The 26788-nt window shown below is 43.2% G+C and overlaps 2 protein-coding genes across 2 annotated transcripts; one reads left to right on the top strand and one right to left on the bottom strand.

Annotated features, from left to right (window-relative positions):
- The first annotated feature begins 215 nt into the window (after window positions 1-215).
- rpa2 (replication protein A2) lies at window positions 216-9216 on the top strand. The gene is made up of 9 exons (XM_063198138.1): window positions 216-288; window positions 1134-1228; window positions 1837-1938; window positions 2281-2394; window positions 2761-2835; window positions 3732-3848; window positions 5340-5498; window positions 5878-5972; window positions 8690-9216. The coding sequence occupies exons 1-9, from the start codon at window positions 276-278 to the stop codon at window positions 8775-8777; spliced, it is 858 nt and encodes a 285-aa protein (XP_063054208.1). The 5' UTR covers window positions 216-275; the 3' UTR covers window positions 8778-9216.
- A 559-nt stretch (window positions 9217-9775) lies between these two features.
- Window positions 9776-26737, bottom strand: themis2 (thymocyte selection associated family member 2). The gene is made up of 8 exons (XM_063198135.1): window positions 26615-26737; window positions 25097-25237; window positions 20473-20669; window positions 19485-19698; window positions 16199-17136; window positions 15267-15716; window positions 10465-10582; window positions 9776-9954 (listed from the first exon to the last, which is right to left on the bottom strand). The coding sequence occupies exons 1-8, from the start codon at window positions 26718-26720 to the stop codon at window positions 9869-9871; spliced, it is 2250 nt and encodes a 749-aa protein (XP_063054205.1). The 5' UTR covers window positions 26721-26737; the 3' UTR covers window positions 9776-9868.
- Between the last annotated feature and the right edge of the window lie 51 nt (window positions 26738-26788).

The following is a 26788-nucleotide window of genomic DNA, read 5'->3' as shown; positions in this document are numbered from 1 at the left end:
TTAGTGAGTTTGAAAGTAAAGGACAACAACCAATGTGATATCCATGAGGGTACCATGCGCGTCACTGGTTGGTTAAAAAAGCCCATCTCTGATTGGATAAAGAAGCGGAAATACATACAACGCAAAGAGCGGTACATTTCGCGGCAAAACGCATGCGCCAGGGTGCTGTAGCGCGCGGAACTGTAACAATTGCATACCAAGATATCTGTCTGGTGCAGAGGGGGATTTAGGAGTGATTCAGTCTGTCTTCGTGTATATTTTGAGACTGCTATAAAATGTACAACCACGGTGAGTATTTCACGGTTTCATGTTACTCTATGTACAATGTAAGTGCAACGCATTTCAACTGAAGCAACCTAGCAAGCGAACTTTAGTAATGTTGGACAAAGTTAGCCAAGGAGGCCTTTCGTCCTCAAGCGTGTTGATTTTATTAATATGCTGTGTTGTTTTGAGCATCAAACAGTTTGAAAGGTTTAAAGTACATCTGTTCGATCATCTCCAACGTTAGAGCGGTGACATTACCCCTTGCGTTTGTTGTAGGGAACTTGGCTACGGAGGTAGACAGCTAACTGCGCAATGTGGCGCAAATGAATATGGTTGTTATGATTTTGTGGAAAGTAAGCTGGCCAGTGTTGGTAGTGGATGAGTGACCTATTTTGCAAAAACCAAACAGGATAGTGTCATTAAAACCTACCTCACTTCGGTACCTCAGTAAAAAAGATGCCTCAAACTGAGCTAGTTCTATCTTCGCAGACCAACGTGTGAATATATTTCTGCCATAATTGTCATGGTCAGCATACCCTTATCCTTATGTAATATCTGCAAAGTTGTCCATAACAGATTCGTACATAGACTATGTGGAATGACGTTTGGGTTTGGCGTACAGCATGGCTCGTGTTTACAGTAGCTAGCCTCAGCCATTGTGTCAGAAAACATCTCTTGATACAAAAGTATCTCTTGATGCAGCAAGGAGCAACACATTTGCTACAAATTTGAAACGTTTTCTGTTTTCAGGCATAGTAATAGAGTTTGCCATTGCTTTTTGATCTGTGTTGGGACACTACCTTCACTGCGCCAAAATGTTTGTGGTTGACTTCATTCCTATTAATGACTGTGTTGTTTCTTCCTCCTAGGTGGATATGGTGGCGAGAGCATGGGTGGAGGAGGATACACACAGTCTCCAGGGGGCTTTGGCTCGCCCTCAGCCTCACAAGGAGAAAAGAAAGGGGTGAGATTAGGCTCATCAGATTTTTGTTTTCTTTTTAGTTCACTTAATCTGCACCTCATTCAGTACTGCAAGTTACAATAGCAATAGGCAATGGTACTAATTCACTTGTTGGATCAAAGTTTTACACTCCTCTCCTGCTACAGATGAAGTAGATTTCTTTTAAGTTTTGGTACTGGGTTTTACACTTTGGTGTTGGTTTAACTCAGGTTTAAGTCTCTAACAAATATCAAGCATAACTAAAAGGGAAAACAAAATAGACCAATACAGATGCAATATGTTGCGCACCTGATTATATAATTAAAATAATTGCATCTGTTATTCTGGCTTTTTACATGCGTCCGTCCTAGCATGTCTATGCTATGTCGGTCCGTCCGTCTGAAACACTTTCTTTCAATTGTAATTCCCTCTTGTGCAGTGCATAGGCAGATGCCTCTTTGTCCGCCTCGGACTTGTTTCTTTTTATTTTCAAGAACTTTTGTCCATCTCCTGTTGATGGATCAGATGAGAAAACGGAAGCGCGTCGAATTACTCCTTTATTATGTATAGCAAACTTCGAAAAGGTAAATGGTTACTGAAGAAGTATGCTTTATTTTCTTCATGGTTTTTAGAGGATGCGCGCACAGCACATCATCCCCTGCACCGTCTCCCAGATCAAGAACGCTGTGCAGTCAGAAGACGTCTTCAGGGTCGGAGAGGTGGAGGTTGCTCAGGTAAACACAACATTCACTAGGTCCTGTACACGCTCTGCCTCTGACGGTGCTAGCACTTATGGAACACTTATGATTGGTCAAGTCTAACTTTGAATGTGTGTGTGAGTGTGTGCTCTCAAATGTGCGTGTTTGTGTGGATACACCAAAAGCAAATTAAATTTCCTCTGTGTTTGAGGATTAGTACGCATGGCACGTTCAAATACTTTCTGATTGCCATATAATGGAAATAATGTCTCAACTCAGAATAAATGTTAATGTTTTCGTAACCGATGGATGGATGCATGCATGCAAATTTGACAATCCTTTCACCAAGTTATACTCGTATATCATGTTGTACCCTAGGTCACGATAGTGGGGCTAATCAGAAGCATGGACAAGTCCATGACCAATATCCAGTACATAGTGGATGACATGACTGCTGCCCCCATGGATGTGAAGCAGTGGGTGGACACTGAGGTAAATGAAAGTGCTGCTGGGCTCTTGGTGGTCCAATGGCATTTCTTTATTATTATTATTATTATTATTATTATTATTATTATTATTATTAAAGAAAATATTGTAGCATGGGAATCAATCGTGTGTGGTGTGCCTTGTGGAAAGTCTTTGACTGAAAGATTGGTAGATAAAAGACAAAACGGGATTTTAAGTGTCAAAATACAGGAGGAGCAACTGTGCTATTAAATCCTTTGTACCCTTTATCTATGCTACACACACCGACGCGTTTCAACTCGCGCAGGAGTCTGGTACGTTTTCGTCGTGAATGCGGTGTTACCCGTTTTGATGTACACTACATGTTTTCTTCTTTTATTGGCCCTCTCTTAGGATCCCAGCGTGGACAGCACAGTTATCCCCCCAGGCACCTACGTAAAAGTCTCCGGCAACCTACGCTCCTTCCAGGTAAGAACGGGTGCAAGCCCGTGGCCCTCGATGGGTGGTTGTTGAAAGAGCCCAGGACATGACGTTGAAGTCAATCTAGTTCCTTTGGTCCTTTTCCCGTTGCTTGTGTAGTGATTGATGATCCAAGTATTGTCCAATGACCCAATTTAAAAGTTGTTTCTCATTTGCAATCAGGATGTCTCTGCCTGGGTTGACAGCAGGGAAACTATTGCAGGGCGACGGAGGTAAGGGGCCATAAGCAACAGGAAAGGATGGGAGGAAGTAGTTTGACTTTCACCCTTGGTGCCCGTTATCAGTTGTGGGACCAGACGCTATATTGACATGATCATAATGGTGTCTTCGAAGCATTTGGTTATTTCAAGCTTGTGAAGTGGAGGAGACGCGCTCGCATTATCGCCTAATAATTTACACCGTTCTTAACTGGGTGCTGAATCCCACATATACTTTGTTATAACTGGCATAAGGATACTTAATGACAGACATGCTGTGCAAGGTAAGGGAATGAAGCAAGGACGGCACTCTTCAGATTTTTCTTTCTTCCTTCGCTTCATTCCGTTATTTCAAGCATCGAGTTATTGCCTGTTTTGTGTTGAGTTGCTCTATCGAACCCTTTCAAATACTACGTCAGACAGTATTTTAGAAATGTTTTTGATTCCCACTCCCCAACCGCTGGATTTTGAAGAGTGAAGATGGAATGCAATGTTTCGTGTTTCAGCTAATCGAGTCCAGTTGCTTACAACTTGACTCCTTCCTTGAGTAGTTGGTGTGTGAGAGTGCATTTGTGTGTTGTCTGATCACTTCAGTTTCAATCCCACTCTGGTGCCTCCCTCTTCTTGACTACCTTTGCTTTGACAGATGAGAATCTAAAGCCATGTTTGTGGTGTCGTCTTGTGTAGAACAACCGATCCCTGGTGGCGTTCCGCGTGCGGCCCCTGGAGGACATGAATGAGATCACCTCTCACATGCTGGAGGTGGTGCAAGCTCACATGGTGCTCAGCAAACCACAGGCCACGGTGAGCATGCACACAGTAACACCAAAGGACATGCATACACCCCTCGTCACACACACACTTGCACATGTTTGCATACAGTCATATTCTCCTTAGTTATAACTGCCATAATGCTTAATGACAGACAGGCAGTTCAAAATGTATTTATTTATTCATTTTTTAATGTTCTTTTGTTATGTTGTACGCTGGATCTGTATGTAATGCAGTGGGTGAATCCGTAGACAAGTTTCACCCGTGGATAATTAAGTACACTCTGGGCAGCCGTGGCCTTGGCCTAGTGGTTAGAGAGTTGGTCTTCCAGTCAAGGAGTTGCAAGTTCGAATCCCCCCTGACCTCTCCCTATATCTCCATCCATGGCTGAAGTGCCCTTGAGCAAGGCACCTAACCCCACATTGCTCCAGGGGCTGTAACCAATAGTCGCTTTGAATAACTGAAAGCGTCAGCTAAGTGCAATGTAATGTAATGTAATGTAATGTAACTCTAAATATTCGCACGCGCACACATGCACAGATTTCTATAGTTATGTTCACTCACACACACACACACGCATACACTTATGTTCATACGCACACGCATACATTCACAAGTACACATACACACTAGTATTATGAGCTATTGTTTAAAAAAAACAATCTTCAATCTTAAACAATCTTTAAACAAAAACATCTTCAAACATTACTATGATCGCAAGTGCCCACATGTTGTCCCCCCTCCTCCGGTTACATGCCGACCTACATAAGGGAGGTGTTTTCAAGAAAACCTACAGCTTGACAAGCCACAGTGAGAACAAACACTTCACATATCTCTCTCTCTCACCCACACACACACCAACTTGTGATATAGTGTGACGTGTCAAGGGGCATTGGGCTGTCAGATATGTCCTAACACGTTAAAGTGGTGCATGCAAGCTAGCAGCTAGGCAAACCTGTGTCATTTGTGTGATCTCAGTTCCACTACGTACAGCACAAAGCTACTCAATACTTTTTGGGTTGGACAAAATATTTTGTGACAAATACATCCGTGACCGTTTACTGCAGATGATATGAAAACATGCACACAGACCATGTAAGAGCACTCCCAATCATGAAGCGTCTTTGAGTACCATGACAAGCCAGTCGTGTAGTGGGGACTCTTAAGGTGTGGGGTATGCGATTTGTGACGTCATCAATTAATAAGTAATTTCTTCTCCTTTTTCATCTGTTTGGTTCATCCACTACTGCTGTGTGATCATTTCATGCTTTTTGTATTCAAGCACAGACAGAATGTTTTTTATTTATTTTTTTATTTAATCTAACCTCAGAAGTGGGTGGACTTCGTACCCCCACATACCACCCCCAATACACCCCTGTGAAAAGCGATACAGATCTGCAACTGTGTTTTTTTTGTTTTTTTTCTCCTCCCTTTCAATCGATTATAATTTTTACATCAGTATAACTTCAGTGTCAGCATTACTTCAGTTTTGCCTTTGTCTCTATCTGATGTGTTTTCTCTCAGATGGCTGGTGGCGGCGGAATGGGCATGGGCTCCATGCCCACCTCCAACATGGGGGGCATGAGCAGCATGGGGGGTGGCGGTAGCTACAGCGGAGGTGGTGGGGGATACCAGGGTGCCAGCAACATGGCCTCCAACGGACTCAGCGCCAACCAGAACCAGGTAGGAACAAAGTTCCTCAGAATAGTGCACACTATGGCCCTACCGTGGCGGTAACGGTAGGGCACTCTTCTACTATGCGGCTGACTCGGGTTTGTTTCCGGCCGGGTCCTCTGTCTGCTGATCCTCGTATGTCTCTCTCTCTCCCCCAAATCGCTTCCTGTCACTATCATCACTGTCCTATCTCGTAAAAACTAATAAAGGCTTGAAAAGCCCCCCAAAAACATATTTAAAAAATAGTGCACCCTACCTCCCTTTATTATCTAACTAACTTTTCAAGAATTACTAGTTTGTATTTTGAATGCTTATTTCTGTCGAGTTCCCTTTTTGCTTTTGCCATATGATAAACCCCTACCTGTCCTCTGCGCTTGTGTGTGTTCAGGTGCTGTGTTTGATCAAGAGCTGCCCAGACGCACAAGGCATCAGCATCCAGGAACTCAAGCAGAGACTCAGCGGCATGAGCGTCACCACCATCAGGTAAGCAGCATAAGCTTGAAGAAAAGAGAAGGAATATACGCACATCATACAAGCTCCCTGTGATTTTGTTTTGAGGAAAAAGGCTTGTTTTGACCTCTCACAAGAACTACAACATGGCAACAGTGCTCTTTGCCACACCATGCTACACTAGAATTCGCAGATCCTGCCAGAAGCAACATGAAACCCAGACACCATCGCTGTACTATTTCAGAGTAGCAACGACAAAACTGACAAAGTAGGACGGTTGCAAGCCAAATGTATCTATTCCAACATTCCGGACCGAGTCATAACTCATTACCATAACATTCACTCAAGTTCAACTACAAACTGTCGCTCATGTTGCCTGAATCACTCTTGTCACCAGATCATCTATACCAACGGTCCCCAACCACCGGGTCGCGGACCGGTGCTGGTCCGCGGACTATTTGATACCGGGTCGCACGACATGAGTTTTTAAAAAAAAATTAATAATGCCACAAGACATGCCTTTTGTTATGCACTGCAGTGCGGAACATAGTCTATCTAAAATATAACTTTTAGTATCGCCACATTGCATTAGCAAAACAAGAACACAAGAATTAAATTTTCCAATAACAAGCAAACTTTTCCGTGCGGTGCCGTCTAATCACTAGTTGAATGTCAAATAGCCTATGCCAGAGCTGTTTTGGAGTGTCCGCGATTGTCTCGGGCTCTTTCTTATTAAGGCTTTTAAACGTTGCCAAGCAAACTTTGGGGAGCTATTTTAGAAGTCCACTTCTATCATTTGCAGCTATTTCAGTTTCGTGACAACAATGCTGTGTTACGAACGCAATTGCGTTGCGAGCATTGAGTTAAATAGAAGGTAGCGAGACATGTCTTGTTGTTGCAGCAGAGGAAGCTCCTGGAAGTCAGCGTTAGCAGAAAACAAGGCGATGACATGCAACCTTTTCCATCTTTTTAAAGTTTGGGTTTTTGACACCGGAAGCTACAGGCACTTGGCCGCGGTAGAATCACACACTGGGAATGCAGTACACAAACGTGACTTGAGGGCAATAGCTGCAAACTTTAGCGGTATCAAATTACATCTTGCAACTATTTGTTGTTCAAAAATAAAACGATGACTACTGCTATGGAAACGGTTGACCTTGAATCGCCACTTAACCAGGAGATAACCCAGCCATGCACTGCGCAAAATGTTCCTCAATGAACATAAACATGACCAGAGAACGCATATTCTGCATGATGAAAAGTAGGCTAGTAGTTGGCTAGTAGTAGTTTTGGGTGGTTCCTTGCACCATAGTCCCATGACCAAGAACTGGCTCCACAAGTTACACATTTTTAATGCCATTATATAGAATGGAGTGAAGGAAAAGGATTAGCTTATTATTAGGCCCTATTAATACTATTAATATTGGGCCTATTAATAATAACAATGACAAAACATTCCAATAATAATAATAACAACAACAACAACAACATTATTATTATTATTATTTTTATTATTATTAAAATGCGCGAGTCGCGACTGCCGGTCCGCGGGGGAAAAATGGGACTCAAACCGGTCCCTGGTGCCAAAAAGGTTGGGGAACCCTGATCTATACAAGCTCAATTGCTTGTGTTGACCCGTTTAATGTGTTTGCACAGTAACGCTTCACATTAGGAAACGCTTTACACACGCCAACAGTACATCTAGAGTAGACCATGTTACATCAACAGCAGTTATCAGTTACTGAAAGTGTCAAGCTCTAAGAACTCTCAATTCACACACACTTCTTCTCCCAGCTTGATCCCGCGGCCCACACTCAAACAACAAACAAATGTCATTAGTGTTTTCTCATCATTGGTCTGTTCTCACGTCTGACCACACTGCTGACTCTGACTTGTCCTAGCAGCACGGAGAGATGCTTCCTGCAGTCTTAAATAAGTCACGTCTGTTTTGTCTCATGTGCAGCCACTTAAGCTGCTGCTTATGTAGACGCAGGCCACAAGCCTTTGTTTTTAAATAACACTTGAAGTCAGAGACATTTTATATAGGAGGAGACAAAACACTTCAGAAAGCAGCCATAGAAATGAAGGGGGGCAATTCGTAATGCCAATATGGCGTGTGTCTGAACGTCTCCCACCCAAATATCGTCTAAGAGAGAAAGATATGTTAAAATCCGCCCATCCAATGCAAAGGAGTATGCTCAAAATTCTGTCTCCTAAGGGGGCGTTGTCCCTCCTTCTTTTCTTTTCGTGGTGTATGCACAAGACGTGCGCTACCGCCATCTACAGCGCTAAGGGGACTCCATTTCTTCTCAACCTCAAGGCCCTGAAGGCCTCCTAATCGAAGGTCTCCTAAAGGGGCGTTCACCCGACGACAAGCCAATTGTTTGCTGAGCTGCGCATCCAATCATCTCGCCGCATCGACATAGTATAAGCCTGTACTATTGCTGAAACCTAATCGATATGCATTCTGAGGTGCCGCCAAGATGGCTGTGGAGTTAAATGACGTATGGGAAAGTGACTTAACTGTAGTTTTTTTGTTTTACCCATTTGTAACAGGGTGAAATAAACTTCACTAAACTGTCAGTTTGGTATAATTATTTACTATGTACAATGTTCTTTGACATTAATCTTAGTAAGTGCTAAATGCCATATGGGTAGCTTCCTATTAGCTGGCTATCTACCTCAGGTGTAGTCAGTAAGTCGTACAAAATGTCCTAATTCGTTTTCTCTGTCGCTCTCTCTGTTCACAGGCAAGTGGTCGACTTCCTTAGCAACGAGGGGCACATTTTCTCCACTATTGACGAGGATCACTACAGGTCTACTGACAACGAGGTCTAGGCTTTTGACGTTGGATTTTGAACCCCCTTTGCCCACCCTGGTTTATGGATATTTAGTATCCCCCCCACACACCTGACACGATCTGTTTTGTCCTGCACTTGCTGATGCTTGGCTTTGTGACTATGAGCCATTGGTTAGCCTCGGAAACCTCAAACTAACTAAACATATCGGCAGGTTTCCTGCCTCTGTGCTCATGTGATGTATTGTATAAAAAAGAAAAAGGGGTTAGTTGCAAGTGTTGTGGGTTTCCTGAGCTGTTGTCTCTCCATACCCGAAGAATCGTGAGTTAAACAGAAGAGCAGTTAGTAATGTCTTTGTTTTAATATAGGGCATTACAAAATGACATTACATCGTTTATCATTACTTGGTTAAGTTACTTTGTAAATGTTCCTTTTTTGTCCAAGAGAAAAATAAAATAAAACATGTTTTCTTAAATATCTATTTACAAATGTTTGTTTGCTCTAAAACATAGGACATAATGCATGAAACCACCAGTAGTAGTATTCTTCAAAGACCATACACATTTTTAATAATTTGGTGCTAACGTGGCATCAAGTTGATCTTAAAGGAACAGACCACCATTTTTTGATTTTCACATATTTGCAGTATTTCCAAGCATTAATTATGAATGTGCATATAATTTTCGTCTATGTGTTTGCATTGCCCCGTTTAACAGTATAGCCGCATTAGGCATAGCAATGCAAGTCTATGGTACAAAATAAAACACAATCAAATGTACTTATAAACCATTTTAAAATTAATGTAAAATTCACCAGAGTGTAAAACGTTAATTTAATTCCGTCCAGTGACCACTTGTGCCTTGATGCTAAGGATACCAGTTACTTCCAGTGATTATGCTAAGCTATGCTAATAATTTTGATCCAATAAATCTAAGTACTGAAAACACTGGGACGAAAATGATATGCACATTCATGAATAATGTTGGGAAATACTGCAAACATGTGAAAATCAAAAAAGGGTGGTCTGTTCCTTTAACTGTCCTCAAAGGTCCACATATTTTTGTCTTCTTTTTTAAGTCTTTGATTTCTTTTTTTGTGTGCATGTGATGCATCCGATTGGCTGACGTTGGGTCAGTAGAACATGACGCTCTCCTGGGCATTCCTCACCATGTCCTCTACTGTCTCGTAGTCGTGCTCGCTGTCTGAGTCACATCTCCCTGCAAAGGACAGACGTGTTAAAAGACACTGCACATCACAATGCACCATGCATGTCATCTCGGTTAAGTAGATGGTGAAGTGAATCATCTTCTGATTAATGGTTTATCTTGAGGGCAAAAACGCCTTTGAATTTGACTGGGGTCTCTAGTTGCAAAACATGGTAGTGGAAATCTATGGTGGTAATATCCATAGTAAAGACTGGTGTCTAAAGCTGTACAGTACTCTCCTACATTCCCAAGAGTTAGGTAGTGAATCAGACCAATCTACTTTGATCAGTCGGCAAAAATAACCAAGTTGCATTGAGTAAATGTCTGCTATGTGAAATGTATAATCTGGATGTAATGTGGGTCAGTTCTGGTTAACAAGCTTTCTAAACGTCTTGGCATCATGGTAGAACCTAGTTTGTCAACCATCTCTGATCACATTGAAGTGAATGGAGATCTGGAGGATTGAGTTAAGTAAATGCAGTACAGTATATGCGACTTTGTGGAGACAGAGCGTCTGTCTACCTCTGGTCTTGTCCTTTTTCTTCTTGGGACCCCTGACGTAGGTGTTGGGGACTGTGCTGCTCACCCTGTGTGCCTCTGGCTTTCTAGGAATGATCGGCGGTGGCTCATCGACGGCACTCTAATGGAAGAACAAGAAGGGGAAAAAACACATGAACTATGCAATTTATACTGGGTTAGCATGAGGACTGGAACACGGGACTGGGGATCTGGGGGCCAGGCAAAGCAGAACACAAAAATGTACGGTAGCTGCATTTTGTATTTCCTGTATTTCACCATGTTGCTGTCCAATGCCCGATGATGAGGCACCATTTGCCGCAGTATTCTGCATTATTGCCACTTGTTGCCTATACAAACTTCCACAATGCAGATGTCTGAGGATATTGCTGAAAAAAACAACGCAACTTCCACAACACAGATGTCTGAGGATATTGCTTGAAAAGCCCGGGAGTTGCAGTGCTAGTAAACTATTTTGTGACTCAGGAATTTGTACTTTACAGGCTCTCTTGAGGAACCTAATGTTTAAGTTCATGTGCCGTCTAGATAAGTCTAAAAACGATAATGATTCTCACAAGCTCCTGATGCAGCTCTATCCGATATCAATCATATATGTGGAAGCATTTGTATGGCTATGTATACTATGTTGTGTGTCTGCCTATTGGGCTTAGAGCCTGTAATTAAAGGACCAGTTCAGTCAATTTCAATATGCTGTTTTATTGCTCACGCTACCCTTGACTTGTCAGTACCCGGTGATGCCACATTTTTCGGCTCAGCCCTTTCCGAGATATGAGCTATTCTAATGGGGCCAGCATTGTTGACATTTTTAAAAAAATTAACATACGGTAGGCCTACTCCAAATATTTTCCCAAAAGGTACCGCTGTTTGCTAGTTGTCTGCTGATGTTGTATAACCTTTCGGATGTTTTTGGGAATAAATAAAAATGTTTTTTCGAAATGTAAACAAAGGGCTGCCCCCATTACAATGACCAAGATCTTGGAAAAGGCTGAAGAAGAAAAAAAAAACCCTCAGTCCAGGGTAGTAGGAGCATTACAACTGTATGTTGAAATTCACTGAGCTGGTCCTTTAAGTTCATATAATCAAGGACATACTTACAGCATTACTGTACTCTTGGTGTATGTCAGAATTACATATAGTAGAGCAGATTAGTAACATAATCGTTCACTTTGGTATAAAAGCATGACATTTGGCACAGATACTCTTTAAGGGTCACTTTTTGGAAAAAAAGCGCTGGCCACTCAAAAATTCAATATGGCGGCCATTTTTCAAGATGGCCGCCACTGCTACTGAATGGTTAGTGTAAAACCCATTAACTTTGGTTTAAAAACATGAAATTTGGCTCAAATACTCTCTACGGGTTACTTTTCAGTAAAAAGCACTGGCCACGCAAAAAAAATCAATATGTTCTACTATTGGTTAGTGTAATAGCCACTTACTTTGGGATACAAACATGAAATTTGGCTCGTCGTTTTGTTTGGTATAAAAACATGGAAGTTGTCATAAAAACTCTCTGAGGGGCACAGTTTTGGAAAAAGGCACAGTGGCCACACAGAAATTCAATATGACAGCAATTTTTCAAGATTAGCACCAATGTCCTTGACCATCTCTACCAAGACGGCATTCAAAAAGATGGTTTGAAATCCCTTTTCTGAGCCCACTCTGATGGCAGCTATTGCCCAAGGCTATGAGACCACAAAGCACCCACACACTGTCAGGCTATGGGGTCGCAAAGCTCTCACCATACCGGCTCATCAAAAGCTATACACCACTGGCCTTGTTGGATTAGGAAAGACTGGACCACATGAACATTGTCAATTGCCAGGTGGTGTACTGTTGCTACAAACTGTACATTTCCCATCGTCAGGGCTGGATTAACCCACAAGCTAGTTATGGCTGTCTAGGGGCCCCCACTTGCCAGGGGGATCCAGTTGGCTAAAGGGGGGTGGGGAGTGTGGAAGACAGAATTGTGACAAGAGGCAGTATTCAGATTTGTCTCCATATATGTTATTCTTAATTTCTATCTCGGAATGACGCTGGCCATGTAGTTTTGCAGTGAAATTTCCTGTCAAACTGTAGCCTAGGGGCCCCAGTCCATCTTAATCCTGCCCTGCCCATCATGCTTTGCAACATGACTGACCACAGTGCCCTTGCAGATATCATTAACCCAATGTGTCACCTCATTTGATCCCAGCCAACATGCTCCTTGTACGCCTGAGTCATCCTCTGGGCTACTCAGATTCAAACGTGAGGATTCACCTATCCCTGAGCATTGGAAGAGACGTCAACAGTGTCCCACAGGTATTTGCCACAGATGAGCTCACCTATGGCCACACCACGGTAATAAAGCACCACATTCGACTGCAGGACGAATGCTCATCCCCAATCCACTGAATGTTTTTTGGTCTCATGTGGGTACTACTACTGAGAACTTTATAAAGTTTTCAGTGATGACAAAGATGTTTTGTGTGTCACAACTGTCTGTTCCAGAGACAAAGAGGTAGTCCATGCAGATGAGCTCCAGTGGGTACATGGTCATAATGCTCTCCATTGGTGCAGCTCTGAAGAACAAATTTCCATCTGAAACAGCACTCACACCTCAAGCACTTCTCTTCGATGTCATTGGCCATGCCAGATCATAAAAACTGGGCACGGGCAAGTTATAGGGCTCATTCTGCATAGATGCCCAACCTCATCATGCACACCCTCTAGTGCTATCTTCCAGAACTGTTTGGGTTGCACCAGCTGATACACATGCCTGCCGTGATCAACCCTCTAGCGGTACAGTACACCATCTCTCTTCTCCAGCTTATGTCACTGAGCTTAACCGCAGGAGGTTCTGAATGGACTGCTGTGTGACTGGACTTAGTCACTCTCCAAGGCCAACAACTTGACGGAAGTGTGGGTCATCTACAAGAGCTTGCGCCAATCTGACAATATCATCCATGGCAGAACATCTTGACCAAAAGAATTGGGGACTGATGATGCATCAATGGCAAGTAACTCAGCTACTGTATGGCTGTGGCTGAGCAAAGGTCATTCATGGAGACAACACAGTGAAATCGTCATTCAGTAGAGAGCACTTCACAAGAGATGGATGGTCCAGCCACATTGATGAGGCTAGATTTGATATGTTTGCCCATAAGCAACCAAAGGTCAACCAAAAGCAGAGAGTCCTGCTGACTGAGGACGGAAAAAGCTTGGTAAACAATGGGAGGTCTTCTGGACTGCTAATCTAACAATTGCAGAAAGTGTGGCTGCAAAGATGCATGTTTTAAATTGGGTTTCAGTTGCACAGACCTTTGCAGCTGTACATGTGAATAGAGGATATGTGATTCTAGACCATGATTTACTGTATATGTACCAATTTTAAAAACAGCATTAGCAATGGCAGCCATCTTGAAAAATGTATACCATATTCATTTTTTGTGTAGTCATGGCCTTCTTCCAAAACAGTGGCCCACAGAGAGTATTTCTGCCAAAACAAATGTTTTTATACCAAAGTAAACAACTTTTACACCAACTATTGAGGAGCAATGGAGGACATCTTGAAAAATGGCCGCCATATTGAATTTTTGGGTGACCAGTGCATTTTTTTCCAAAACAATGGCCCTCAAACAGTATTTCAGCCAAATTTCATGTTTTAATACCAAAGTAAATGGTTTTTACACTAACCGTTTAGTAGCAATGGCTGCCATCTTGAAAAACGGGCGCCATATTGAAATTTGACGTGGCCAGTGCTTCTTTCCTTAAAAGTGACCCTTAGAGAGTATTTCAGCCAAATTTCATGTTCATATACCAAAGTAAATGGCTTTTACACTAACCGATAGTAGAAAAGGCGGCCATCTTGAATAATGGCCGCCATATTGATTTTTTTGTGTGACCAATGCTTTTTACTAAAAAGTGACCCTTAGAGAGTATTTGAGCCAAATTTCATGTTTTTAAACCAAAGTTAATGGGTTTTACACTAACCATTCAGTAGCAGTGGCGGCCATCTTGAAAAATGGCCGCCATATTGAATTTTTGCGTGGCCAGCGCTTTTTTTCCAAAAAGTAACCCTTAGAGAGTATCTGTGCCAAATTTCATGCTTTTATACCAAAGTGAACAATTCTCTTAAAAAAAGGCCTTTAATCTTCTCTGCTAATAGGCTAAGTCAAAATTGAAACTTGAACCTTGTGTCAAAGATCTATGTAATAAGCAATTAACAAAGAACCATGTCAGTGCCCTGGTTCCCACACTTCAACTTGATCCACCCAATCTGCTGACACAGAAAATTACCATTTGTGTTCCACTGGCCTGTTTCCAAAACCCGCACTATGCAGATGCAGATGCCTAAGTTCATTGCAAACACAAAAGACTGGTACCCAAATCCATACCTGTGACACCCAATGGCATTTCGAAGCCAAAATCAGTAGGCCTAACCAGTATCATTTTGTCTATTCAGATGTGGTGAATTCAAATCTGCAATATACCACTGTCTGACCTCTGTTGACAAAATCAGACTGGTTGCTGAATTTCTCAAAAATGACTGATGAAGGTCTAGGACCGAGACATCGTTCATTAAAGAAAAACAGCGAAATGATCAGTGTGCGGGAGACTAAGTCAGCAACCAGTCTGATTTTGTCAACAGAGGTCAGATGGATTTTTGCATATTGCAGATTTGAAGGCAGCCCGTAGGTACGTATTGACAAAATGAGGCTAAAATAAGCACTTTTGCCATTGTTTGGTAGGTACCAGTCAACAAGTCATTGTTCCTGCCTGTAGAGCAGAGAGGGAGGAGAGAGACTGACCTCTGTCGGGGTCGGAGGAGGAGGAGGATTTCTCTTCTGTCTTCCACTGTCCAATGACAGCTGGCACAGGCTGGTGGACATGCTTCTGGTCTTCTTTCCCAGTTCCGGGGGCGTGTCCTTCTTCATATCCCTGTCCCTGCCCCTCTCCCTGTCCCTGGTTGATTTGGCCAGCGGTTTGGGTTTGGCCGTCGGCTCCTGAGACGTTGCCCTTTTGGGGGGCCGCGGAGGCGGGGCGGCCTCTTGGTTGGTGGTGAGCTTGCGGAACTCGTAGTAGAACTGCTCCTTGACCTCGGTGACTGTCTCCAGGCAGAGCCTCGGGGCTCGTTCCCTTGGCCAGGGTAAGGGTTCGGACGTGAAGGACACAGACATGTGCAGCCAGTTCGTGGGCAGCTCGAAGCAGAGGTGAGGTTTCTCCAGGAGGCTGGCACGCACACAGGGCTCCACTGCCATCTAGAATAGAGTACCTTTATTATCATACCATACACATGTGCACAGTGTGAACACATACACAATATACATGTATGCAATACCATTGTATTTAAAATGTAATTAAATGTATTGTCACTTGTACCTGTTGTGCACATGCCCAATACAAACTATACAACGCATTAAAACATACACATATTACAATGTATTATGTATGATGAGATTGAAAACATTACACCTAAATCAAAAAATGAATCAACAAAAATGTACACGTATGTGATCTATACATGGGTTCTAAATTTTTGTTTTCTCCTGACTGCGCCCAACTCAACCTCGACGATTGTTGGAAGCCGCTGTAGGTCAAAAAATTAGCTCACGTGGTTGGCTGCCAGTGTCTTGCCCCTCCTCACAATATCGTATTTACAAACGCGGTGAACCCATGTATAAACAACACAGAGCATAAGAGGTTAAAAAGATGGAGTAAATAACTAGCTCCGAATCACTACCTCCTCCAGCCTGAGGACCGGCAGTCCAGGGAGAGGGTCCTTCTCCAGGTCGGGGTCCCGCGACGCCACCTTGACGTCCAGGGGAAGAGAGAAGCCCTTCCCCAGCTCGGCCAGGCTGTACTTCCTCTTGTCCGAGATGACCTCCATGAATTGGGCTCCCATGAACAGCGGCAAGTGGACCAGGTCCGCTTTGCTGTGCCCCTTTCCTCCTTTGTCCTCATCGTCTTCGACTTCTTCGTCATCGTCGTCGTCGTCGTCGTCATCTTCCTGTATGCGCCTGCACAAAAGTGCTTCCACCCTCTGTTTGGCCTTGCCCCCTTCACCTGTGCTAGGTAGCTCCACCGGTTCACACCTGAGCACCTCCAGCTGCTCCCCCACCTCCAGCTCCGGCAGCCCCTCCTCCTCCACCGCCTCGCAGTTCCGCGTAGCGCTCACCCTCAGCCCCTCGCCCACACCACCTCCTTTCGTCACCCCCTTTCCGCCCCCAACCGACCCACCTCCACCTCCCACCCGGCTGGCAGCCACGTACAGCTCGTACACCGAGCCGAACTCCCTGGCCTTCCTCCGCAGCCTGCCGGCGTATTCCGACTGGAGCAGGAAGTACTGGCGCGCCTTGCGGCCCTGCGGCGTGGAGGCCAGCACCATGCTGCGCTCGCCGTGGCCGTGCAGCACCAGCCGCGCGCCCTTCTGCAGCCGCGGGTGCCACTCGCACTGGAAGAAGTGGCGCGAGGCCTCGGGCGCCTCCAGGATCTCCGCCACGACGGGGAAGATGGTGGCGGCGGCGGCGGCGGCGTCTCCTCCTTGTGGGGGGTGTGGGTGCTGGGCGCACACCTCTGGGAGGGTGAGGGGCTTCACAAACTCGATGTGCTGGCTGGTTTCTGTGACGTCCACCACGTCCACTTCCAGGCTGGAGGGGAAGTTGACAATGTTTTTCCTCACTGTGAACAAGGAAGGGATGGCAACGTCAACATATGAAGAGTTCAGATGTAAAACTCGACGTAAATCCACTTGACCACTTTTTGTGAAAAAGTCAATTTTTATCAGGAATTCATATTTAAGTATAGGAATCATTAATGTTACTTCAGTCATTTTTTTGCGGCACAATGACAGCTAAATCCATATGTACTTTGTCTGCAAAAACCTCTAAATCCATTTTTTCCCTTACAGCCATATGCAGGTAAGTGTTACAAAACCACCAAAGATACAAAATGAAACATTGGAAATTGTGATGCCACAGATAGTGCTGCTGATAAGTTTACATACCCCGGTAGAATGTTTGCAGCCGTTTTTGTATCACTTATGGTTATTGTTTGAATGAAGCCATTTATTGTCTGACAACTGTGTGCTGTGTTTTGAAATAATAACAACAGAAACTACCCAAATACGCTTGATCATAAGTTTATATACCCTGGTGATTGGGGCTGATAACATTCATATAACTTCAGAAATGGATCTAAGTGACCATTACAGATAACCATCCTCATTGGTGATCTGTTTGCTTGTGATTTGTGTGTGTGTCAAATGTAAATGAGTTGCTTGACTCCTGAGAGAACCTGGCATCCCTCAAGTCAGTGCTTCACTGACAGTTTTCCTGTTCTACGTCATGAAAACAGCAAAATATAGGCTTGTGGGCTGTGTGTCATCTCCAAATGTGTTACTTTTCTAAGCTTGTGTGGTATCAGATGCAATGCCATGTTACAGCTTGTTGTTTTGGGGTGCCTTGAAATTTTTCATGAATTGAAAGGGTGCATCGACTTAAAAAAGGTTGAGAAACACTGCCTTAAGACACAGCCCCTGTTATAAATTAGCCATTACCAGAATGGCAATGGCCAAGTCGTAATGCATTACTGAATGCCCTGTGCATTGTCATAGTCGTGTAGTACTATGGTAGTTACGTTTTTCCAGTAACTATTACAACGCTCCAGTGGTGGAACATTGTGTGTTACGGGGCTACATCCTCTCTAGTTCAACTGTTGAGAGATGACTTGGCCACTGTTTGGGATTTATCAATAAACATAGACGACAGATACAATAATGATATAAAAGATATGAATTATGTTAGTTTAAGCATTCCTGGCCTCTTCCGTATTTCATGATTACCTTCCGCTTGGATGACGTCTGGCGGTGTAAATAACATTATTACTGCCTCTCTCATGTTGTCTGTCTGCCAAATTCAGCTCACTGTTAAGGTTCTATACAGAGTGTCTCCATAGATACATACGGAAGCCCAGGCAGGCCACAAGAGGAAGTAAAACTACAAGCTCTAAATTTCAGGTCTTCTTTCTGTTTATTGCACGCACTTTGATACCACTACTATGAGAAGCAAATGAAAAATGGAATTTCTGCTAACATCCCTTGCAAAAACGATTTCCAGCAAACTTGCTTTGGTTTTATGAGGCTCACTTTGCTTTATATGTTAGATGACGTGACGTTGACAAATGAGGAATAAAATGACATAAGCTTACTTGAGGGCTAATTAAGCATTTTTACAGACCAAACAAACCTCTCACAAGCCAACCTTGTGGACTGAGACTTTTCCTTTTTTAAGCTAACATCAACTTTGAGCTGTAGTCTCCACTTGAAGCTCTCATGTAAACCACATATGAACCTCCTAAAAGGAGAAGTGGTGTGAGAGTGAACTCTACACCCAATATAATAAGCCATTAACTGTGAACAGTAGATTAGGCAGAGTGATATACTCTTACTATGTTATTTTCTATTAAACAACTTGACGTTAATTATAGACCACTCAGTAGTCAATGAGAAGCCATTGCTATTTTCTAGAGGACTCAACAGCCAATGAGTGCGCCTAGAGAGTGTACAGTGATGTAGTGATGCACACGTGATGAAGTCCGTTTCCTTTCTTTAATATACTGTGCACGAGTCTCATAGTTCGGTGAAACTAATCAGCACAGAGACAAGGCCAAGGCGTGTCCACTTATTGTCCATCACAGTCACAGTGAAAGAAATACTATCGGATACTAGCCTAGAAATCTAGACGCCCCTTTGCTGTAGGGGTTTTTGGCGCGGCCAGGCTAATCGGATACCACACTGTAAAACAGTGCAGCCAGTTAAACATAAAAAAGTAAGTTGCCCTTGAGAAAGCCTCGATTTGAGTTAATCCTCGAGTTGAGTTAACTAACAAGTTTAAGGCAGCAGGGCAACTTGCCAAGTTGAACTGGCTTGCAATGTTTTTAAATGCATGGTGCACTGCATGATGGAACCCACTGCATGGCAATGACAGCAAAAAAAAAACAGAAGTCACAGCGCGCATGCTGCCACTTACTGTGCATGATAGCCTCTATCTGGTAGATGGGAGAGAAGAGCAACGGTCCCCCGCAAGACTTGGAGGTCACGCTGCGGAAGCGTCGGCTGCGGAGGCGCTCGGACGACAGGATCTGTCGTAGCGAGTAGCCGTGCTCACTCTGACACTCGTAGAACAGGCCCGCCTGAGACAGAGGGATACGCACCTCCACTTTGGAGCCTTCTGGACCTGTCACCTGAATAGAATCCAATACAAGTGCCTTTTATTGTCACCTTGCATTACATTATTACATTGCACTTTGAGTTTACCTCTAAGCTAGCAGTTAACATTGAGTCCTATGAGACCAGTTAGCCGCCAACTGGTCTCGTAGGACTCAATGTGAATTGCTAGCTTGGAGGTAAAATGTGCACTGCCATACTAAGAGAACGGCAAGAAGTACAGGAGAAAGGTAAAACTCAATCATTTAACTCAAGGAGAGGTGTAAAATAAGCTTATTTCCAAAAATGGCACAGAATTACTTTAAATGGCGCTTTTATCCAATGCTACTTGCAGTTATTACAGGGTATTGGTTACAGTCCCTAAAACAATGTTGGCTAGGTGCTAGCTGTAGGGAAACCCCCACACCCAACTCAATTGCTGAGCTTAGAGCAGGCTTCATTCTTACAACTTCGACTGTGACACTGTTTTTTTAAAGTATTGTTTTGGGGCTTTATAAGCCTTTATTGTTTTTTATCAGACAGGACAGTGAAGCAGAGACAGGAAGTGAGTTGGGAGAGAGAGACGGGGAAGGGTCGGCAAAGGACCTAGGCCGGGAATCAAACCCGGGTCGGCCGCGTAGTAGACGAGTGCCCTACCATATCAGCCACGGTAGGGCCTAACGTGTGTTTTATTTCACAAGCGTGTTTCGGCGTGTGCCTTCTTCAGTGTGTAAAAACGCACCTTAATGCAAGGTGCAGTCTCATTTCTGGAGAAAAAAAAGTCCCCCACACCCCCCATTCAGACTATTTACCTGGCAGCGGGCGTAGCCCTGGTCGGAGGAGAGCAGTGTCAGCACCTGTCCCGGCGCCATGGAGAAGTTACCCACGGTCAGCTGGGAGCGGGTGACGAAGGAGAAGGAGCCCACAACGTCCACCCCCACCGGCAGCAGGCCCACCATCTCCTCCACAGAGCTGTACGCCATGTCCTCCGCAACCACCTTGAACAGCCCTGTAAGTGGAGTGGACGTGTGTGTGTGTGTGTGTGTGTATGTGTGTGAGAGAGAGAGAGAGAGGGAGAGAGGGAGAGATGTTAGCAACCCACTAAAACACAATCCAAATACCAACAGAACACAAGTAAGTTTTTGTCGTCAGTCAACCTGCAGGTTGGAAGTGAAATGGTCTCTCGGTCTTGATTCTGAAAGGCAGCCTTCTTAGTGTGGTTACTAAGTGTCTGTCAGTCTGTAATAAGATCATGAACCACTGAAACCACTGCTTTAATTATTCTAGAGAGAGCATCCCTTTAGCTCTAACCTAACCGACCACATAATATCCACCAATACATTTAGCCCATTACTTCCCATGACTGAAAATTACACCTGATTTCAGATAAAAGTCAACTAAGGGTGTAGCTTACTGATGTGCACCGTTCCACCGGTGGAACATTGTAGTAGTCATTGAAAGAAGGCTTTACTACTAAGGTACAACACTGTCATGACATTACAGAGAGTCCTAAGTAATGCATCTTTGCCAATCTAATGGCTAAACAGGGGCCACGTCTCACAGGTTTGATGCATGCCAAGGCAAAGGCCCCATCTTTTTATTATTATTATTATTATTATTATTATTTTATAGTATGCACAAAAACACACCCATACACACACATCATGTCAAGAGCTGACCTAGCCCCAGGCCAGACTCTTGACATGGTGTGTGTGTATAGGAGTATGTTTGTATGCACTATAAAAAAAAAAAACGAACTAACCCTTCTTTGCATCTGCACTTGTTGTTCTGTATATTTCCTGTGCACTTTTATTTGCTAGTGATGTTGGCTATGATTATGTCCTCTGTTGGTGATAAAGCGTCTGCCAAATGCAATATAATGTAATGTAATGTAATCATTAACCTATGGACCAGGCTGTACAATATTTAGTCTACAATATATGCAAACAAGGATAGGGTTGCTTGCTTCTGTTGCACTTCTGCAAAAGATCTGACTAATTTCTGTAATCTATGCTCTTCTTGTTGGAGCTATATACAAGCATATACAAAAATAGTCACTTGAATACGAAGTTAAAGCTTCCTTTTCCTGAGGCTACACTAATCGTCTGTACTAGTCAATTACGTACTAGTCGTATACGTAACTTTTTTGGTGATATGAAACTTACTGAAATGAAACCTGAAGTCAAATCTTGGACTGACTAACCTCCCATACATAAGATGTTCTCCTAGTCAGAAGCCATGGGATACAACCACTCTGACCACTGATTCCCAAAGCTAGAATGTGTGTAGCATTTGCATTCCATTGGTGCCAGATTTTTCTGGACCAGGAAGAGCTGAAAATTGGCCTGTTAACCAGACTGACTTAGTTGCCACATTCACTGTAATGGCCGGATGGACAGGCTGGGGCACTATGTAGTGAATCAGCCCGTGACAATAATACCCTCTACACCTCAAATTGATTTTGGTTTAGGGGCAGGGGTGAAAGTAGTTTTCATGTCTTACCGGTGCTATTTTCTGCAAGTCTTCCTAACATGCGCCCTTCCAATGCCAACATCAGAAAGAGCGCAAACAAAATAAACATGTGCCCTACAGATCTATATATCACTGCATTACTATTTTAGGTAACTTTGAGCTATTCTCTTCATAGGACACTTGTCTCAAATGACATGGTGTGGTTGTATGTTTTCCACTTTAATAGAATTTTCAAATGGGTTTATGGACAGCATTAACCCGATTCTCTTACCGGTACTGCGCACCGGATGTAAATGATATACCGATGCTGTGTACCTGTGCGCACCTGCCTACTTTCACCACTTTTTAGGGGCCGCATATAGACAATTTGACCTAGAGTGGCCAAAGCAGCAACAAAAATGTTAAAAACAGAAACTTTCTGCTTCAGATAGGAATTGCATTGCTAATCAATCATTACATTACATTATTCTACATTACACTTAGCTAACACTGTTATCCAAAGCAACTTACTGTTATTTTACAGGGTATTGGTTATACTAGTTCCTGGAGCAATTTGGGGTTAGGTGCCTTGCTCAAGGGCACTTCAGCCATGGATGGAGGTGTAGGGAGAGGTCAAGGTAGGATTCAAACCTGCAGTCCTCTGATCTGAAGACCACCTCCCTAACTATTAGACCACGGCCTGCCCCATGTCAAGGTGGATGACATTCAGAGTATTGACTGTAAATGACAAGCAAAAACACAGGTGGGCGTGTGTGTGCAGCGTGTAAGTGTGTGTGTGTGTGCTTGCGTGTAAGCAAGTGAGATAGGAGACTAAAAACAACGATCGGATATCTGTCGCTGCTGGGGTTGTCAAGACAGCCTTCAGTATGCTCACTTCATTTTGGGAACTGTAATAATTGGCCAGTCTTCTGGTTCTGAGGTGTGACGACAAAAGTGGCACCTGTGGAAAAGTTGTTCCCACTTCTGGATTCTGGAAATTAGAGTTACTTCCTCGTTCGTGTATCAGCACAAGAGTCTATAGGCCAACAGGGGGTGTAAAACTCAAATTCACAGGGAGCCAAATCTAAGTGTAGGTCAAAGTCGTGGGCCGGACTCAATATTTGTTGAAAAAAAAGTGGGGTGGGTACACATTTATTACTCACTTGATACTGTTAATAATGTATGTGTATGTATGTATGTATCCTTCATCAGTGCGTGGTACTCAAAACAAAGAAAGGGGTGCATCTTATCAAAGGGGAGGTGAGAAGTCACAAGCTGCAGGTGGATCACATGATGGTGGGTGGCACCCAAGGGTGCAAAAACACAGTGTAGCCTATAGGCAGCAACAGAAATACACCGTCTATATCTTTAAAACAAAAGGAACAATAAAGAATGGAAAAAAGAAAAAGAAAAACAAGGCTGGAATAGTATGTCTAAAAAACCCAAAATGTTATGAAGGCAGCAGCATGTGCCATCGCTGGCCCTAGCCATGGACATGGTGGTAATATAAATAAATAATGAGAAGCAGTTTGTGAGTGCGGATTTTTCTTCCTTAACTTGATACATTTTATCGCGCACCCAAAGACTTTCGTTTTTCCAAGAAGTTGAGCGTGTCCTTTGCCAAAATATGTATGTATGTATGTATGTATGTATGTATGTATGTATGTATGTATGTATGTATGTATGTATGTATGTATGTAAGTATGTCTTTGTGTGTGTATCTTTGTGTATGTTTTTTATTTGTGTATTTATGCAAGCTGTCAGACACCTTAATTTCCCTGGGAATAATACAAGTACTCTACTCTACTCTACTCTCCTATACTCTACTCTACTACAAGTTTCATAAACAGTCATAAACTGTATGGTAGCTCAAATGCGCCTGCACATATTCTGGTGTAAATGAGTGGGAGATGCTACACTGGCCTGAACCCACACATGTTCCTGTGGCATACCAAATTAGATGTTCATGTCAATATGTTCATGTCAATATGTTAATGGTGTATGCGGCCCAACTAAATGTAATACTCATTTGAAATGATCTCTTTCAGCCAAATAAAAATAGCCTGGTTCCTACCAGACCTCTGTGTGTGTAGCCCTGGTGGCGCTCAACACACACAGAGGTCTGGGAGCATGTAGCGGGATTTCATTTCTCCAGTCAAAAAATAATCTGAGCATGTATTGTTTCAATATCAATGGCAGCTCGCTTTGAGGAGTCACAGGACAGGACAGACTTGACGCTTTAGAAAACACTTTTGAAGGAATTTGTTGATACTGAAGCAATAAATGCTCTAATTAATTTTTGACTGGAGAAATGGAATCCTGCTACATGCTACCAGACCAACAATAGTAGTGGAGCTCACTAAGCTACGTGGAACTACAGGTCGGGTAAGAGCCAGGCAAAATTAAAACGAGTCCGCTGGCCAAATTGGGCCTCGGGCCTGAGTCTGTCGATACAGTATCAGCTAAAGGTATGACAAAGCTCAATACCATTACTTGTAGTATGAGGTACCTATTTCAAAGGCACCCTTTGAATTCTAGCCCATTATACCGCTGACATGCTAGACTGATAACTACAGTATGCATCTTATAATCTTATAACAAAGACATTATGGCCTTGCCGTGGCCTATATCGGTAGGGCACTGGGCTTCCACCGGGATTCCAGCCAGGGTCATTTGCAGACCCCTCCCCATCTCTCTCCCCATTCGCATCCTGTCCACCTCTCATACTGTCCGATCAACAATAAAGTTGAGAAAGGCCACACAAAAAACCTGGCTCCAGGTGGGGTTGCAGGTATGACATCACGTTGGGGGAACTGCCCCAGGATTCTAAGGTTTTACATAGACTCCTATGAGCCTGCGGAACCCCCAACGTGATGTCATAATAGTACATTTTCTTAAAATGGTTAACCTGCAAGCCCACCAGAAAAGAAAGACATTATAACATACTTTATAACAGTGAGTGTTTTGGAGGGTCAAGAGACTAACCTTTGTGGTCGATTGGGAGTTCATATGTGCTATTGGAGGAGATGTCAGTGCAGCTGGCAGACAGGAGCTTCAGGTCGATGACCTTGACCAGGTCCCCAGTGGACAGGCACACCTCACTCCCCGACAACTCGTACACGGACCCTGGCCAAAGCAATGCAAAGAAGGGCCTAAATCACTACATTTGCATTTAGCTACACACTACAGCAGACACGCCCGTGCAAAGTAAATTACAAATGAGGACAACACAGAATAATATAGTGGAGAAAAATAATCAGCAATATGTGGGCCGAAATAGGGCCCTACAGAGTAGGCCGAGGCCTAGTAACACGCAGAGGTGGAAAGAGTACAGAAAATGTGTACTCAAGTAAAAGTATCTTTACTTTGCCTAAATTCTACTCAAGTACAAGTAAAAGTACCTATCTAAAAATCCACTCAAGTAAAAGTTAAAAAGTACTTCACTTAAAATGTAATTTGAGTAAAAGTACTTAGTTACTTTTAATTAGCTTTCCTCTTGAGAATGTCATGTTTATTTTTCTTGAATATCGTCCTCCATAACCTCTATCTCTTGCTTGGCACCAGCCATCATCCAATACATTGATACAAGATAGTAAAATAGTGGAAATGCTGTGTGCCATCCTGCACAATCTTTCATTTACGGCGGATTGTGGCATTATTGTGCATGGCATTTTGTCTCTCAGTCAATTTTTTTACTCAGTACTCAGGCCAGGTTCCAGTGTAATTGAGTAAAGTACTTGGGTCAAAATGTACTCAAGTACAAGTAAAAGTATTAATTTAAAAAATTACTTAAAAAGTACAAAGTATTCATAAAAGCTACTCAAGTACAATATTGAGTAAAAGTATTTAGTTACTTTTCCACCCCTGGTAACAAGGCATGCTTAGTGCAGATAAAATGATTATTTTTTGTTGATAATTTTGTTGATAATTTTGTTACGATAGTAACTTAAATTGGTCAATTAACTGAAGAGTAGGGGCTGGGCTAAATTACACACAATCACAACTGCATTGCCTATCTGAAAAAAGTATGATAGCTACATGCTCACAGTTTTTTTTTTTTTTTTTTTTTAAACTGGCAAGAACACCAAAGACGGTCTCTAATGTAGGCTTCTTTTGACACAACATGACTGTGTGAGCTGCAGTCTAAACTAAAAGAGAAAGTAAGTTGAATCATTTATTGGGCTATAGGCTACTGTTTGTGGAAGTAGGCTACTGTTAATGTCAAGCTTATGAGTTCCTCCAAGATACAACTCTCAACAGCATATAGGCCTACATATTTTTAAAAGCTACCGCGTCCTTTCTGTCGTCAAGAGCAAAGTCCCACGGCTATTTGACAGTGCCCATTCTCAAAAGAGTAAAAATCTTCAAATGAGTTTCATTCATTAGGCTACTGACATACTGAAACTGCATCCACTGCGAGGCGTAGCTATACAATCTTAAATTATAAGATCAGACACACATGAGACATCGTTTTGCAAGTGTTCACTTTTTCTCTTAGCCTACCTTGAAAATAGACTCCCGAACAAACCTGGAGAATGCGCGGTAGCGTGGCGCGGTCTATGGATGCTATCAACTCCTGGAGGGACGTGACTGTCCCTGACCCCTCCATCCTTGAGTGACGACCAGACTTCATGCGCGCGATGTCTGTTCAAGGACGTCTCTACGGATGTGCAAAGG

Source organism: Engraulis encrasicolus, chromosome 5, assembly GCF_034702125.1.
Source record: "Engraulis encrasicolus isolate BLACKSEA-1 chromosome 5, IST_EnEncr_1.0, whole genome shotgun sequence".
In the NCBI taxonomy this organism is placed as follows: domain Eukaryota; kingdom Metazoa; phylum Chordata; class Actinopteri; order Clupeiformes; family Engraulidae; genus Engraulis; species Engraulis encrasicolus.
This window is presented reverse-complemented; position numbering and strand designations above follow the sequence as displayed.

Excerpts from the sequence above, each read along its gene's own strand:
- rpa2 (XM_063198138.1), top strand. Across the intron at positions 1,939-2,280 it reads GAGAGGTGGAGGTTGCTCAG|GTCACGATAGTGGGGCTAAT; the intron begins GTAAACACAACA and ends GTTGTACCCTAG. Across the intron at positions 5,973-8,689 it reads ATGAGCGTCACCACCATCAG|GCAAGTGGTCGACTTCCTTA; the intron begins GTAAGCAGCATA and ends CTCTGTTCACAG.
- themis2 (XM_063198135.1), bottom strand. The coding sequence starts at position 26,720 with ATGGAGGGGTCAGGGACAGTCACGTCCCTCCAGGAGTTGATAGCATCC. Across the intron at positions 10,583-15,266 it reads CTCCTCCGACCCCGACAGAG|AGTGCCGTCGATGAGCCACC; the intron begins GTCAGTCTCTCT and ends TTCTTCCATTAG. Across the intron at positions 9,955-10,464 it reads GAAAAAGGACAAGACCAGAG|GGAGATGTGACTCAGACAGC; the intron begins GTAGACAGACGC and ends TGTCCTTTGCAG.